The 15,280-nt window shown below is 42.3% G+C and overlaps 1 protein-coding gene across 1 annotated transcript in view; it reads left to right on the top strand.

Moving 5' to 3' along the window:
• Window positions 1-5,888: 5,888 nt before the first annotated feature.
• POLA1 (DNA polymerase alpha 1, catalytic subunit) overlaps window positions 5,889-15,280 on the top strand; it is a 183,980-nt gene continuing 174,588 nt past the window's right edge. The window contains exons 1-10 of the mRNA XM_030961744.1: window positions 5,889-5,919; window positions 7,304-7,428; window positions 8,413-8,509; window positions 8,979-9,059; window positions 9,823-9,938; window positions 10,189-10,251; window positions 11,686-11,784; window positions 12,653-12,848; window positions 13,059-13,248; window positions 14,146-14,324. Of these exons, the coding sequence (XP_030817604.1) occupies window positions 5,889-5,919; window positions 7,304-7,428; window positions 8,413-8,509; window positions 8,979-9,059; window positions 9,823-9,938; window positions 10,189-10,251; window positions 11,686-11,784; window positions 12,653-12,848; window positions 13,059-13,248; window positions 14,146-14,324 (1,177 nt within the window). The remainder of the gene's footprint in view (window positions 5,920-7,303; window positions 7,429-8,412; window positions 8,510-8,978; window positions 9,060-9,822; window positions 9,939-10,188; window positions 10,252-11,685; window positions 11,785-12,652; window positions 12,849-13,058; window positions 13,249-14,145; window positions 14,325-15,280) is intronic.

Below are 15,280 nucleotides of genomic sequence, written 5' to 3'. Positions count from 1 at the left end.
TGCAATTCCTCCTGTGCCATCAGCCTGACTGGCTTTGGTGTCCTCATTGTACTGGCTCCCTGTCCCCGGTTCCTGAGTGAACCTCCTCTCAGAACCCACCTGGCAGCCCCTTGGGGCTGGTCTACAGGGTTGCTGCCACCCTCTAGGTCTATCTGCTGTGGCCCCGTTCCAGGCATTGTCCCTGCCCTGGCTGAGTGTCCATAAAGTTATCCACTGACAACCTGCACAAACTAAATCCCTCTTCCTGTTCTGAGCTCTCAGGTGTGAGGACACACCTTGTTTGTGGGGAATGGGAGTTGCTGTCAAGGCTGTGAGAGTACTGACAGTCCTGACCAAGCCTCACTTGGGTCCCCTGCCCTCTGCTCATGGGCTCTGAGTTCTGGCCGGTGCTCTTGGTCCTTGCTGGAGCTGAGCTGTAGGAGTGCTGGTCTCCACCCAGCTCAGGCACAGCCATGCCCCTGCCTCCCCAGCCTGACCCGGAACCTGCCTTGTTTAATGGAGTTGTTTGGTGAGTCCCCAGTGGAAGTGTTCAAGGCCAGACTGAGTTGGGCTTTGAGCAATCTGCTCCAGTGGAAGGTGTCCCTGCCTGTGACACAAGGGTGGGAACTAGATCACGTTTAAGGTTCCTACAAACCCAGATCATTCTACAACTCGCCTGGTGATCACTGGGCTGCATCTGACCCAGGCTACCATCACTGGACCTGACCCTGAGTCGTGTTTCTGATTTGTTTTGAGACCAGTCTCATCACCATGGACTTGTCCCAGCTGATCCTGACTCCCATCTCCAGGCTGCCCTGCTCACAGTCCTCAGACTGGGGAAAAAGCCCAAGCTTCCTGCCAGGCTCCCCTGCTGCAGGGAGCATTCCTGGCCCTTGCTGCTTCCCCCAGTGTGAGCACAGCCTTCCCCAGCACCAGAGCTGTCAGGGTTACAATAAGACTCTGCAGCATCTCATGATGCTGTCCTTCCTTCTGCCTAAGGGATCTGAAATAGTGAATGCTGAGAGTATTCACCCGTGGAAGCACATTTGATCTTCAGCCAGGTCTTGAAATGTAACAGCCTCTCTGCAATAATGTTCTGCTTCTACATTAATTGTTCATTTCTGTGCAATTGTAAAGAGAGAGTGCTGAAAGTAGTTAAAACAGAAACCTTCTTGCTGTGGCAATAACTGTGTGCTCTTGAATACCATTGGTATCAGACTTAATTCTTAGACATTATAATTATGTGAGGGCTCATTTTCTGTGAGTTTGCTCTCACTTGTCTTCCCAATTTAATATACATTATAATATTTTGTACTTTTCTTCTAGGCTTGAATAGGAATATTGTATTAAGCAAGCAGGTGATGAGATTCTGTTCTCTGTTCCAGTTAGCATAATTTCACCAATTCTGGTCCAGTTACTAGGATTTACTGTAATTTAACTGCAATCAGAATTGAATTGTGTTTGTTTAAAAATGAAAAAAGTCTCTGAATGTTCATTCCATAGACTTTTTCTGTTGTAATGGAGATTAATGAGTGCTCTATTTCACATTTTTATTTCAGAGCCTTAACATCCTAATAACTTTATTCTCTTCATCCTGTTGTTTGCAAGTAACTCATGTAGGAAACCAAAAAGAGCAGTGCAGTGAACAAAAGACATTTAGAGGCCTGATAAGCAAGGATTTTACCCTTTTAACATAAATGTCTGCATTATCATTATTGATAAACACGATTCTTTCATACTTCTGTCAATTAACTATATGTGAAGAGTTTTGAAAGCAAAGATGTAAAGTAATAATTCGAGATTTCTTTTGGTTTTAATTTATAAAACTAGTTTTAATAACTTCTTTAGGAGTTTAGTCCCCCAAACAGTTAATTCTCGTTGAAATGTCACATGCATAGCACAGTTTAGTAAGCAGCTGCAGAAGTGGTCAGATCTGGATGAAATTAGAAGGAAAAACTTTAATTTAATTTAGTGATAATGTGATTTAATTCAGACCAATGTAAAGATTAAAAGTAAGATAATTAAATACTCCATGTATGTAGGAAACACACACATAGGACATATACACTCATATCTTGAGTAGCATGCACACACACACAATTCTCCACAAAGATGGTCTGTACTTAACAGACCTAACTAATATAATAACATTTAAGCATTTTGATGCAGACATAGTCTAGGTCAATTTGCTATTTTCCTGTCATTAATGATTTACTGGCATTGTTTTTATACCACTACTCTTAGTTTTAACAGATTTTTTTCCATCATCAAAAGCATTATCTACTATAAAATTAATGTGCAATGTCTGTATCTAAAAGTTAGAGTTTTAACTTTTTGTCCTACTGTTTTTGCAGCAGATCAGCACACTCTAGTCATTAAAAGGAAGAAAAAAATAATGTTCAACACAGTAATTATTTTGTCCTTTTAACTTAGTTTTGATACTACATTTGTACTTTCCTATGCTAATGTAAACTATTGTTTATATTATCTTGGAATGCTTGCAATGAGTTTACAGTATTTACTATTAATAACTTACATATTTAAATTACAGCTCTGAGAAAGCAAAATAAAAAATACATCTTTGTCACCTTTTGTTGAAATCTTGGAGTTTCCCGAGGTTCTTCTTCTGTACTGTGTTTTTTGCTGCCTACCATCTTCGTTACTATGCTTGTCTTGCACTTTCCTCTGTAGCTATCACACTTGCCTCGAGGGAATCTTGTTGGCTCTGGACCACTAGAATTCCCACTCCTTGTTCTTAAAAGACAACTGAGCAAAGGTCATCCCAAGTTGTTCTTGTATGGTTGGTCAAAGGGAGGGTAAAGATCAGTCAAAGCCATCTGCTGTGATAAAGCCTTTAGCAGAGGAAGTCCCAAATCTTGCTGGGTTATTTTTCCTTCCCAAAGCAAAGCCCATCCCTTCCTCCCCCCACCTTTTATTTTTTTCTCCCTGCAGCATTTAAATATGCTTGTTATGCATATTTAAATGCATATGTGCTGTGGGAAACAGATGCATTCTTGTTACAGCCAGAGATGAATGTCAGGATTGAAGGAGCACCCATGAAAAAGTCTTTTGTTTGATCTGCGCTGTCCCACAGTGGAGCTATGGTAACAACTTCCGTTTGGGAAATTAACTGTGTCACTGTGATCAAAGCACGGCATCACCTGAATGACCAACATGCCACTGTCACATGACAGCTGACAAAGGGTATTGTTTAATTGTAATCAAAAGCAATAAAATCCAGCCAATTCAAAAATCCAAAGCATGTGCAGGCTAGGTATATGTGAAATGCGCTGGCATTCTATTTTTATTCAAACTGAAGAATTTAGAGATATTGTTATTTTATGAATGTTTACGTATTGTGGTTTAAAAATTGAGTAACTTCTGGCTTTGAGCCCCACATCACTCTTGATGACTGTGCTTGTGTTTAAAAAGAAGTAAAGCAAATAGTGCCACACTCCTGTGAAGGAGAGGCTGTGTGTAGGTGTTGTTGGTTTAACCTGGCAGGCAGCTAAACAGCACACAGCCACTCACCCACTCTCCCACCCACCCCCTGAGTGGGATGTGGGAGAGAATTGGGGAAAAAACCCAAAGTGAAGTATAAGGGTTGAGACAAAAACAGTTTAATAGGAGAAAAAGGGAAAAAGAAGAACAACAATAATTAGAAAATACACAGTAAGTGATGCACAGTGCAGTTGCTCACCACCCACTGACTGATGCTCAGACAGTTTTGAGCAGGGGTCTCTGGCCAGTTTCTCCCCAGTTTATATACTGGGCGCAACATCTTATGGTATGGAATATGAGCTGGGGTCAGCTGTCCTGGCTGTGCCCCCTCCCAGCTCCTGGTGCCCTGCAGCCTCCTTGCTGGCAGGGTGGTGAGAAGCTGAAAAACCCTTGACTTAGTGCAAACGCTGCCCAGCAACAACCAAAACATCGGTGTGTCATCAGCATTAGTATTCCCGGAATCCAAAACACAGCCCTGTACCAGTTACTAGGAAGAAAATCAACTCGATTGTGGTGGAAAGCAGGACAGCAGATCAGAGGCATTCTTCCTGTGGCTGTCAGTGTTTCCAGGGATGCACAGCTAAGCTGGCCTGTTAACTACGTACAGCTGAGAGGGGTCTCACTCTCCCTGGCAATGGGCACTCTGGCTGTCAGTGTCCAGCCTCTTTTGGCGCCAGGGAGCTGCCACAGGTGGCTGGGATCATTCTTCTGCTTCCACCTAGACTAGGTGCAGCAGTGGGATAATGCTGTACTAGCACCTGGGTATGCAAGTTTGGATGATTGGGAGGGTTTTTATTTCTCTTACCAATGCAAAGGAGTCCTGGTGGAGAAGGAAGGAAAGTAATTTTCATTTTCAGAACCATATAAATTATCTTCACATAGCTGAAAACAATCAGTATATTCAGACCAAATAATACTGGTTTGCATTTCTGCAACAGCGTATCAGCCCTAAGGAGAGAGCCCTGTGGTGCCACCTGCCTTTGCAAGAAGCTGAAGTCACTGCCTGCAAATTTTCATGAGCAGTAAATGCTTCTCCACAAAATTCTGCAAACGAGGGTGGTAGGTTTTTGAGTAATGACTGGCCAGCACTGATGTTTTTGGACAAAATATTGAGGTTAATCTGTGGTGAAACAGCACGAACCCCATCAGTTTCCCTGGGTTTCTGAATGCCCACACAGACGGACGTGAACGCTTCTAGAAGAGAGGACTTGTAATGCTTCAGTTGCCTTAACTGAAGCTTTTAAAACCTTTTCCCATCTTTGCTTGAAACTGAAATATATAATTTTCTGGACACAGTCCTTGCTTCTCAGCTGAAGGCTGTTGTGTAAGTACTCTTGACACATTGGAGTGAAGGTATCTCTGTAGCATCAAAAGGAAGAGAACATACCCCACCTTCCCACCCTGACCAAGTAAGGGGTATGCAAGAAAAAAGTTCTGGTGGGTCTTTTCTCAGAGCCTTACACACAGTCGGCCTCTTGAGATATCAGAAATCCAGTCAGAATCTACTTTTATATTATTTTTTCTTCTTTCCATTTGTAGCGAAGAAGAAAATGAAAAGGGGTTTGGAAAATAGGAGGCCATCCAATATAATATATATATATATAAAACCAACTATATGTGCATGTTAAGTATACACACACACAAATATGTATATAAATATAATATGTAAAAATATATAAAATATATATATATATAAATGTATTTTGTCCCTAAGCTGACCAGCCTCTGAAACACTCAAGTCATTTTCTGAAGAAGTTCCTGAAACTCGTGATAGAGCATCATACCTAAATATGCAAAAAGACGACCATGGCTCCTACACAAGTTAATATTGTCATGATCACTATTCGCCCTTCAGGGGTTACAGATCGATAGAAACCGTGTGGGAAATCCCCATTTTTAACGTCGTTGCAGGTGATCTTTCACCCTCACGCTCCAGCCTTTATCCAGCTGGCATCGGCCACCGCCTTCTCCCAGCTCAGGAGATGTATTTTATACGTGATATTCAGATGTGATGTATTTATGACAAGGCATTTAAACATGGCTTTGCGCCAGCTGCGGCACCGGACCCGTACGGGCTATGGGCCCTGCAGCAGATGGAGCCCTGCTCAGACCCTGCAGACTCGCGGGATACCGCGGGCCCTGGCACCAAAAGAACGCCAGCATAGCCGGAGCCGCAGCAGCGGGCCCGGCGCAGGCCTGGCCCGGGCCCTGCGATGCAGGCCTCCCGCAGGAAGCGGCTCCGCCCGGCGCCGAGCGCCGCTCCCGCTGCGGGCCCCGCGGGGGCGGGCCGCGCTCCCTCCGCGCTCGGGGCGGCCCCGCCCCCGCGCCCGCTGATTGGCTGCGGCCCCGGCGGCGGCCCGCGGGGCTCCCGTCTCGCGCCACTTTCGGGAGCCTTTGGCGCGAGCGCCATGGCCGAGAGCGGCGCTCGGGGCCCGGACGGTGAGACCCGGGGGTGGCGGGGCGGCCGGGGCTCCTGTCCTTGTCCTCATGCCTGTCCCTGTCCCTCGCAGGCGCTGGCGTTTCGCTGTCAGGCGGGGGGGCGACGGGGCAGCGGCGGCGGGGGCGAGCGCGCGCGTATCGGGCGCGGGAGCGCGTGCGCGGCGGTCGGTCGGTCGGTCGGTCGGTCGTGGTGGGGGCGGACAGCTCCGCGCGACGGTCCCGCGTCCTTCTGGGAGTGTCGGCGGGGCCGCGCCTCCGCTGCCCCGGCGGCGGGACCCGCTCCGGGCGGGCGCGGAACGGGGAATCCGCCCGGGGACGGGCTCGGGCCGCACGGCCCCGCGCCGGCGGTGCAGCCCCGCGGGCTGTGGCGGCTTTGCCCGGTGGCGTCTCAGCCCGGGGGGCAGCGGCGGGCGCGGGTGGCCCCGGCTGGGGCTGGAACACGCTCGTCCCAGAGGAGAGCATTGCCTGAGGCGCTGGCGTGCAGTAAAGGAGGAGCACTGACAGAGATACACGCGCCCAGAGCGGTCTGTGCTGTTCTCCCCCGCGGGGCAGCAGGCAGTGCAAATGCCCCTTTTAGCCCGGCCCTGAGCAATGCAGATCCGGCCTTGTCTCAGCCGCGCTGCCGGGGTGCAGCTCCGGTCACAGGGTGATGTCCTGCTGCCCCCAGGAGGGGAGTGCCCTGCTCCTCTGGCCGCCTGGGTCTCGTCTGCCTGCGCGGGGTGTGCAGCTCCTCGCACCGAGCCCGCAGCCTTGTCCCCGGCCTGTTTGTGTGCTGCTAGAACTTGGGTTGGGTCCGTTTGTTCCCTCTGGTCAGATGAGTGTTCCTTCCCCAAATTAAGAGAAAGAAAAAAAATCTGGAGAAGTAGAAAGCATCTTCTTGCTGGGGAGGGCGTTTGGAAGGGAAGGAAGTGGAAGAGGAAATGGGGTGTCAGCTGTCAACAGATTTCTAGTTTGTCTCAATCTGGTCACACTCAAACGTTGTGGAAACCGCCTAAAACATCGCCTAAAAACATCTCTGCTTTGTAGCAGTGTAGGCCTTCTCCAAGTCTGGTATTCCTGAGTTGTCATGGAGACATGCAAAATAAAAGGAGCTGGAAATTCCCAAGGAAAGGGTGGTGGGGGGATCTCTTACAGGGAAAGGCTGATGGGATTTGAGAGGTGCTTTGGAAATTAGGTGGTAGCTTCACACTGAATGTGAGCTGGCATGAGGGGGCTGTTTGAGCTCCCTGTCAGGCCATGCCCTCAGTATCATTCCAGAATTGGCTTTGGAAGAGCCATCTGCGACTGAGCTTTTAGCCAAGTAGGTTTTGGTTTTAAGCAAAACTGCAGTCATCTATTAATGCATCACTGACACTTAATTTGTCTTCTTTTTAATTAATTACAGCTATGAGTGAGTCTGGAAGTTTTGCAGCATCACGTTCTAGACGTGAGAGGAAGAATAGAAGAGGCCAGCAAGAAGCACTTGAACGTCTGAAAAAAGCCAAAGCTGGGGAAAAATTAAAATATGAGGTGAAAATCCATCATCTTATCTTCTTAATTAAAAGTGAATGTGAGCCGAGAAGCTTTGATTAAGACCATTTATAGATATGTAAAAGTTAGAAGAAACAAAATAAGCCTTTCAGATCAGCTTTTGTGTTTTTAATAGTGTATGTTTTTCTGAGTGTAGCTGTACTTTTCTGCTTTCTTATATAATTTATTTGTTTCTTTCTGTTTTCAAAACTAACCCAGTTTTGTTAACTGCAAGTGAAATATGTTTGCCATTGCTTGAGAACTATGCTACAGGGGAGGCCCAGTTTTTAAAATTGCATAACTAATGTTAAGAGAGGAAGTATTTTTTTTAAACTCAAATTATATTAAACTTTAATTTCAGAACTTTAGATGACTGAAATCCATTAATATTGATATGGTGTGTTTCCACAAATAGACCTCAGTTTAAGTGGTGGAAGTAAAATCTGGCAGTGTAACATTGATACTGTAACATTGTCCAGTCGTGGTGCCAACAGGAAGTGACTTCCTCATTGAGGTGAATAAATGTAAAGAAACCAGAAGTCCTTAGATCATTAACATGCAAATTTTCTGTGAACACTCTGCTTGGGTACATCAAATCCCTTTCATTTTTGTTCAGCTCAGATTGGTGTTTGAGACTAGAGCCAAGGCCACAAGTTTTCACTGCTAGGTTTTTTATTTTTTAAAAATTTTTTTGGTAATGACATGAGCATTAAAGCAAGTAGCTTTCAAATGCAATCTCTGCCAGTGCTTCAGTAGATTTTGAGTTTCAGTATACTGTGATAATTTTAAGAACTGATAACTTGTCTTTTATTACTGCCAAAAAAGAAACTTAAAAGAAACTTGTCTTTTATCACTGCCAAAAGTTGTGAACAGTGTAGCAGTGTAGGAACCCTACATGCATTCTTGGGAACTTTCACATTCTGCCTGATGATCTGCAGTATTAATGGTATGGAAACTCTTAATCCTCATATGCCTTAACTGTAGGTTGAGGAGTTCACGGGTGTTTATGATGAAATAGATGAGGATGAATACTCCAAGATGGTCAGAGACCGTCAGGATGATGACTGGATTGTTGATGATGGTAAGTTAAGATTAATTTGGAGAGTTACTTTGGTTCTAGTGTTACAATTCAATTAGGCTTCATAATGTTCATGCTTTGAGGGAAGTTATTGTTAGTACATTCTTAAAATTTGTTTTGGGAGACAAGAGAAAGGCATTCTTTTAATGGTAATTAATCTTGGATTGTTCTCGTAGTAATCTGTTAGTATGATAATGAAACTATTTTTCCATGAAGACCTGTTGTTGAAATTTTATTTCCAGTTATCAGTGTTACAGTTTTACAAAAAAAAGTAGTTATGGGTAATTTCTAATTAAACACGTAAGAATATATTTAGTCTAATAGACGATACAGCTGAGAATGCTGTAGATTTAATACTTGGCTTTTGTAACTTTTGTTCTAAATTAAAGGGGGAAAGTGTTTAATATGTAAAAAATTCAGGAATATCAGAAGACAGAATTTAAACTACAGTTTTTAAACAATTTTTCTACAGATGGGATAGGTTATGTAGAAGATGGAAGGGAAATCTTTGATGAAGATCTGGATGATGATGCTCTTATTTCCAATAAGAAAGGTAACTTGCATGTGACCACTGGAGACTGCCTGCCAGGGTCTTTTAAAAGGTACCCAAAATGGACAACTTCCTGCCATCAGTAAATGTGGTAAATATGGCCAAATGACAAATTACTTGAAGCTCTGTCATTTGATGCCTGTGGATTTTATTCAGCCTCAGTGAAGCAGAGGATGGAGGCTCACAATTGAGGTCACATCCCTGTTAGCTGCTTTAGCATGACTGGGGCACTGCTGCTCAGTCTGCTGTGGAATGGGGATTCACTTCTAGAAGAAATGCATCTGGGAGGAGTCTTGGTTTTCAAAGCTAGTGCCTAAAAGATGGGTGGTTTCTCTTGACCACTAAAATGCTTACATGCTTGTAAGAATCTTGAATCATATGATTTTCCCATTTTCTATGGGATCTGGTGGCAAACTGGGAAACTGAGTCTGATGTTGAGAATCCAAGCCTAGTGCCAAACTCCTGGACAATCATTTTCTATTCATTGGAAATGCTTCCATGTAAAGTATCTTTGTCCTTTTTCTGGAGTATGCAAAAGGCATCTGTGACATGATTAGAAAAAGAGGGTGATGAGAGGGTTTTTCATTTTTTGTGTGTGCATGACAGCTGCTACAAAGCTGAAAGATGACTAGGCTTCATTTCAGCCAGAAGTGTAAAGGTAGAAGAAGTAGACTACCTTGGTTATCTATCCCTGTTAATAACTGGACCTGTAAACATTGAATTTTTTAATGTGAAATTCACATTTGAAAATTTTTTGTTTTGGTAGGAAAAGGTGGCAAAACATCTACAATTGATAAAAAGAATGTGAAAAAATCTGTGGTGTCAAAGCCAAACACAATTAAGTCTATGTTTATGGCCAGTGCTGGGAAGAAAAACACAGATGTAAGTATTTACATTTTTGAATTTAAATATTTCTGACTTGTTCACAGTTTTAGTGGGAGTGGAGTAAACCAAAGACTCACTTTAGTTTCTTGTGTCTAGGGAGACAAACTTCTATTATGATCCCTTGTGTCTAGAGCATTTCTGAAAATGTTGTGTATGTTTTGTGGATATCCTCTAGTAACTTACTGCTGTTCTCCTGATTGGGTTTGCACATATAACTTAGACCTATTTGGCTAATCTTACCTTACAGAAAACTGTGGACCTGTCCAAGGATGATTTACTTGGGGATATTCTTCAAGATATTAGTGCTGAAGTAAGTATGTTAATAAAATCTGTTGGAAAGAACCTTAATCCATTAATTTGTTATGGAACACACCAAGAAAATACATTTTTTTGGTGAAAATAGACAATCTAAGACTGATTTCATCCATAGCACATCTCATTGATATATTCCACATGTGTGTTCTGTTGTCTCCACCGTGAAGGTGTTGCATGACTGCATTGCTTGGTAAGGCAATACCTCTATCACCTGATTGCAGATTGTTTATATCAAGATGATGTGGAGCCCGTGCTAATGCAGCCTTCAAGGTTTTAGTCACTGTGGAGTGAAAGAGGACTTGGCTGCCTCTGAATTGTGTGCTGTGCATCTGTCACCACACCTCAGCTGTAGGACATCTCCATCTGAGCTGTATGGGAGGAGCTGAGGCAGCAGTGTTTCAGCAGGTGATGTAACCTGAACCTCTGCCTCCTGCTTCCCATGATTTACTGCAGGGTACCAGATTGACGCTCCCTTGGAGGCAGGAGTGCAGGGTGGCTGCTGTGACAGGGTTGGACTGTCTCAAATACGTGATGCCCTTTTAACAAGATTTCTTAAAACCAGAAGGGTTGCTCACATGTAAATGTCGAAACTGCTGGAGTAGTGAGATACTGAGGTGGAATGAATGTTGAGGTGGAACCGTAATAAGCTAAACATGTTTTTTCAGCCCAGTAAAGGGTATAGGATATCCCAATGTAAGGTTATTCTCTTACTTTTTACTCTTATTATTTTACTCCTTATTATTTTACTCCTCCTTATGACATCTGATTGAGGCTATAAAACCCCCCATGACTGAAACCGTCCCTGCCCCCTGGTGTCGTTAAAGAAATGCAATTTAATGCTGTCAAATTTGTGGAACATTCAATAGGGAAAATAATTGCTCTATGGCTTCTATTTACTTAAGGATTAGTTAGCTACTGATATTTTTTTGTTTTGTTATTTGTTTTGTAAAATTTCCATTGTTATTAGCTGTCGATAAGGTCAAGTATAAAATACCTGTAAATAAGTTAAAATGTGTTTTCCTCTAGTGTAACAGTACTGAAAGAGCATTTCAGCCTTTCATGAGGCATGTATCTTCAATACTACTGCTTCAGCAGACATGAAAAGCAGCACTAATTATTCTGATACTTGTGCAATAAAGGCACAGTTAGCTATTGAAATTCTCACTGTTTGGAAACTGTTTCACTTATTGATGGCAGTTTTCCTCAGATTGTTTCCTCTCCCAAAAAATCTAGTGTGTGTCTTCATGGGCTGATTGCTCAGGTAACATTATTTTATGGGGCTGGGTTTCGTATCAGGTGGTGTTTTCTTAATCACCCAAAAATACTGGTGTCCCTCTTTCTCTTGGATAGAAAATGTTACTAACCAAGGCAAAAGAAAACACTAAACAACTTTTCCTTTTGTCACTTTCTCTGTTCTTTCAATATTCAGACAGTTCAGCTAAGTCCACCACCAGTTATAGTGCTGAAAAGGAAGAGATCTGCTGGAGTACCACTCAATCCTTTCTCTGTACAGTCCCAAACTCCTAAGGTAAAGGGGGAAAAAAGTGTTCTCATTATTAAGCCCTAATCTGTGTTTTTGTTGATTTGAATACTGTTGACTTTTGTTTCTCCTCCTGGAAATTAGCTATCTCCTAAGCTTCCATAGCAGTGTTACAGTGTAACTTTGTGCTTTTTTCTCCATTGACTTTCATGTGAATACATAAACAGTACAATTACTTTTGTGTCTGCAGTACAGTAGGAGTTTGTAGCTGGTACATTTGACAGGTGAAACTGTTCTTACAATGTTCAGTGCATCACATGAGGGTGAGTTTCTGCTCTGTCTCTTTTCCAAAGAGTAGAAAAGTCCCTTGTGGCAAGGAGAACAGGATGGGAGGTGAAATAAGCAGCAGTGTGGCAAAGGATAAGAAACCAGTTATTTGGAGAAATGGAAAACAAACGGAAAGTTGTTGCTATGGATAGAAGTTTGCTCTAGTGGAAGATTTTGGAGTGAGAGGAGGATGGGCTGCTGAGGATGGAAGGCTAGCATTTTATTAGGATTTCTGGTAAATGGAAAGGACTTTATAGCTGGAAATACAAAGAGATAGTTGGTAATGGTCTGTAGGAGGAAAATGAAATAGCGTAGATACATCTCATTGGTGAAACCTTCCATGACATCAACTCTTATGTTGAAAATAATCACCAGTGCTACTCATCTTAACAGTTGTCTTCAAAACTAGAAGTAATTGGAAAAAATGGGGAGATGTAGTAAGAGAGGATCATGGTGCAAAATATGTGGAACTTTTCCTCTACCCCTGGTTACTAGATCTGCAAATAGCAAGTGAAAGGTTTTGTTGTTTATATTTTTCTTCTTTGCTCTTACAAGATTATTTTTAATTCATGGTGGAAATGTTTTTCAGGTAATCACCCCTATATCAAAGAAAGCTCCTGCTCATGTCAGAAAGGAGACTCCTCCTCCAGCTTCATTTCATCCTAAACACCCCAATAATACAGCAAAATCTGTCCGAGTCTCTGAAAATGAGGACGCCAAGCATGTGCAAAAACCTATAGAAAATGAAGGAATAGTGAAGGCAGTAGGAGAGAAAGCTACTAAAGGTATCAAAAGTAAATGAAAACCCAATTCTGGAAACCTCTTTAAATATGATCTAGTAGTTTTAAAACAATTGTTAAATTGTACTAGTTTAGATAGAACAAAGTATCATATTTAAGCTATCAATACTGTATATTATGGTCATGCTTATAGTTTGCTATCTGTGCATACTGCTATAGTAAGCAGTGTGTCATTTTGATGACTCAAGCCTTTAGTTCTACCTGCAGCACTTCCAGATGATGATCAGGGAATGATGGATTTTGATGAGGAGGACTTTGATGAACCTATGGAAGCAGAGCATGTGGAAACTATACCTGAGACAGCTGAAAGCTTGAAAAGAGACAATGAAATTGAGAAGAAAGAGACAGAGCAGCTGGAATCAGAGAAGAAAGAGACATCTGTCTTGTAAGAATCTCTTTTGCTTCTTTTTTTCCTTCCACTAAGAAGGCTCCCAGTTTCCATTAACCTTAGATTTAGCTTCATATGTGCCTTTGCCAGAGGGATAATTGTGATGTAGACAGAATGCTATGCAGTGCTTTTTTCTTCGTAGTTACATTAAGAATAGTAGCATGCTGATAGCTACTTAGTTGAAAAATATTTGGTGTTTTTGGGATCTAGCACATGACAACATGTATTTCAGCACACTCAGCTGACTTAATGTAAGTGTTGAATGGTGAATTTTGATGTCAGTAAGCAAAACCAAGGAATTTCTAACAATACTTACTCTAAGTGAATCTGAAAGTATTTTGTAATAAATGTAGGTAAAAGTTTTGTTGCTAAAAGTAATGGTGAAACAGCTATGTCTTTGGAGATAGGAAAAAAGGTGGCCTTTTCCATGTTTTTGGATTTTTAAAAATTGTTTGGACAATCTTGAATCATATGTTTCCATAACAAAATATTCAAACTGTAAAATAATTGAATGATGAAAAAGACCTAAACATCTAATGACTGAAAAGGTAGTTTTGTTGAAATAATCCTTTGTTCCCACTCAGCAACTTGTATAGATGGATGGATATATTTGATATGTGAAGAATTGAATTGACCTAGGCTGAAATAGCAGGTGACTGATTTTCAAAGCCTGTGTGTGGTGTCTCAAGGCCATACTTAAATGTGGGTTTCTGCCTTTGTGGCTCTATCCCTCTTTGCAGAAGAAACCTGAGGTAACCCAGCTGTTGGGAATGTTGCTTGGTAGTGGAAAGAGAAACAAAAAGTGTGAGAATATAGGCCTGAAAAAAAGCAAAACAGTAATTATAGCAAAGGCACAATTTTAATTGTTTTTTCATTCTTCTGCAAAACCTGCAGAAGTTGTTCTCTCCCAGGTCTCTCATGTTGGGACAGAATTGATGAGGATGAAGCTGATCTAGTAGCAGCAGAAGTTCAACTGGACCCCAATCTCCTTCCACTTGTGAATGGGGAAAGTGATGATCAAGTCTTCAGATTTTATTGGCTGGATGCTTATGAAGATCAGTTCAGTCAGCCAGGTAACTGTTCAGCTAAAGGCAGAAAAATGCTAATCTGATTCCTTTTGTTCAGATTTTCTTTTTTGAAAAATGGGATTTTCAGACTAAAACTGTGACTGAATTACATCCAGTTGCCCTGTGTCTCTGTGCTCTGAGATGTTCATCTCTTGTTTTTTTGTACCTCTGTACAGAAGAGGCAGAGCAGGGCACTGTGGGGTCAGTGTCGTCTCTTGGCCTAGCTTAGAGGCAGGGAAGTAAAAGGGACTTATTAGCACTGTTCCATGTTGGGGGACCCATTGTCTTTCTTAAAATTTTATACGCTCCAGGAGCAATTTGAAGTTGTTAATTTCTTGCTCAGTGATGCAACAACTGAGCATGCTTTCTTGTTTTTGGAAAAGTAGCTCAAAATTCAAGTGGATGAATCAAAAGCCTGTACTGTAGCAGTTGCATGATTTTATACAAAGGAAAGGTGTGTCTGTCAAGGGAGGAAGGTGGTGTGAAAAATACAAGGTCTGTCTTGTATTTCTAATCCCCTAATTTAGACTATCTAAATCTTGAAGATTGTCTTTGAATTAAGATTGCTAGCTCTCATAGTCTTCAAATTGCTTCATTCTGATCTCAGCTCTGACAAAACAGTTTGTGTTCACATCTGTTCTGAGCACTTCCCATCCATCCCCTCATTTCATCAGCAGCTTTAGGATATTGGGTTTCTAGTTTGTGCTTCATGTGTGTTTACCAGAAGGTTCTTTCACGTGTTGTTGGAGGTTTTTTTCAGTTGAAGCTGTAAGCATTGAGTCAGATACATCTCTTTGTTAACACCTTTTATTGTGAGTTGGGATGCCAAACTTAAATATGAGACTCTGCTGGGCTGAACAGCTTGGTGATGGGAGTGGTAATAATCATAGATATCTTGATGAAATCAATGGCTCTAATATAAAATTGCTACTTGTAAAGAACCCGCTATTGTTATTTTTCCT

The sequence above is a fragment of the Camarhynchus parvulus genome, chromosome 1 (assembly GCF_901933205.1).
Source record: "Camarhynchus parvulus chromosome 1, STF_HiC, whole genome shotgun sequence".
Classification (NCBI taxonomy): Eukaryota; Metazoa; Chordata; class Aves; order Passeriformes; family Thraupidae; genus Camarhynchus; species Camarhynchus parvulus.
This window is presented reverse-complemented; position numbering and strand designations above follow the sequence as displayed.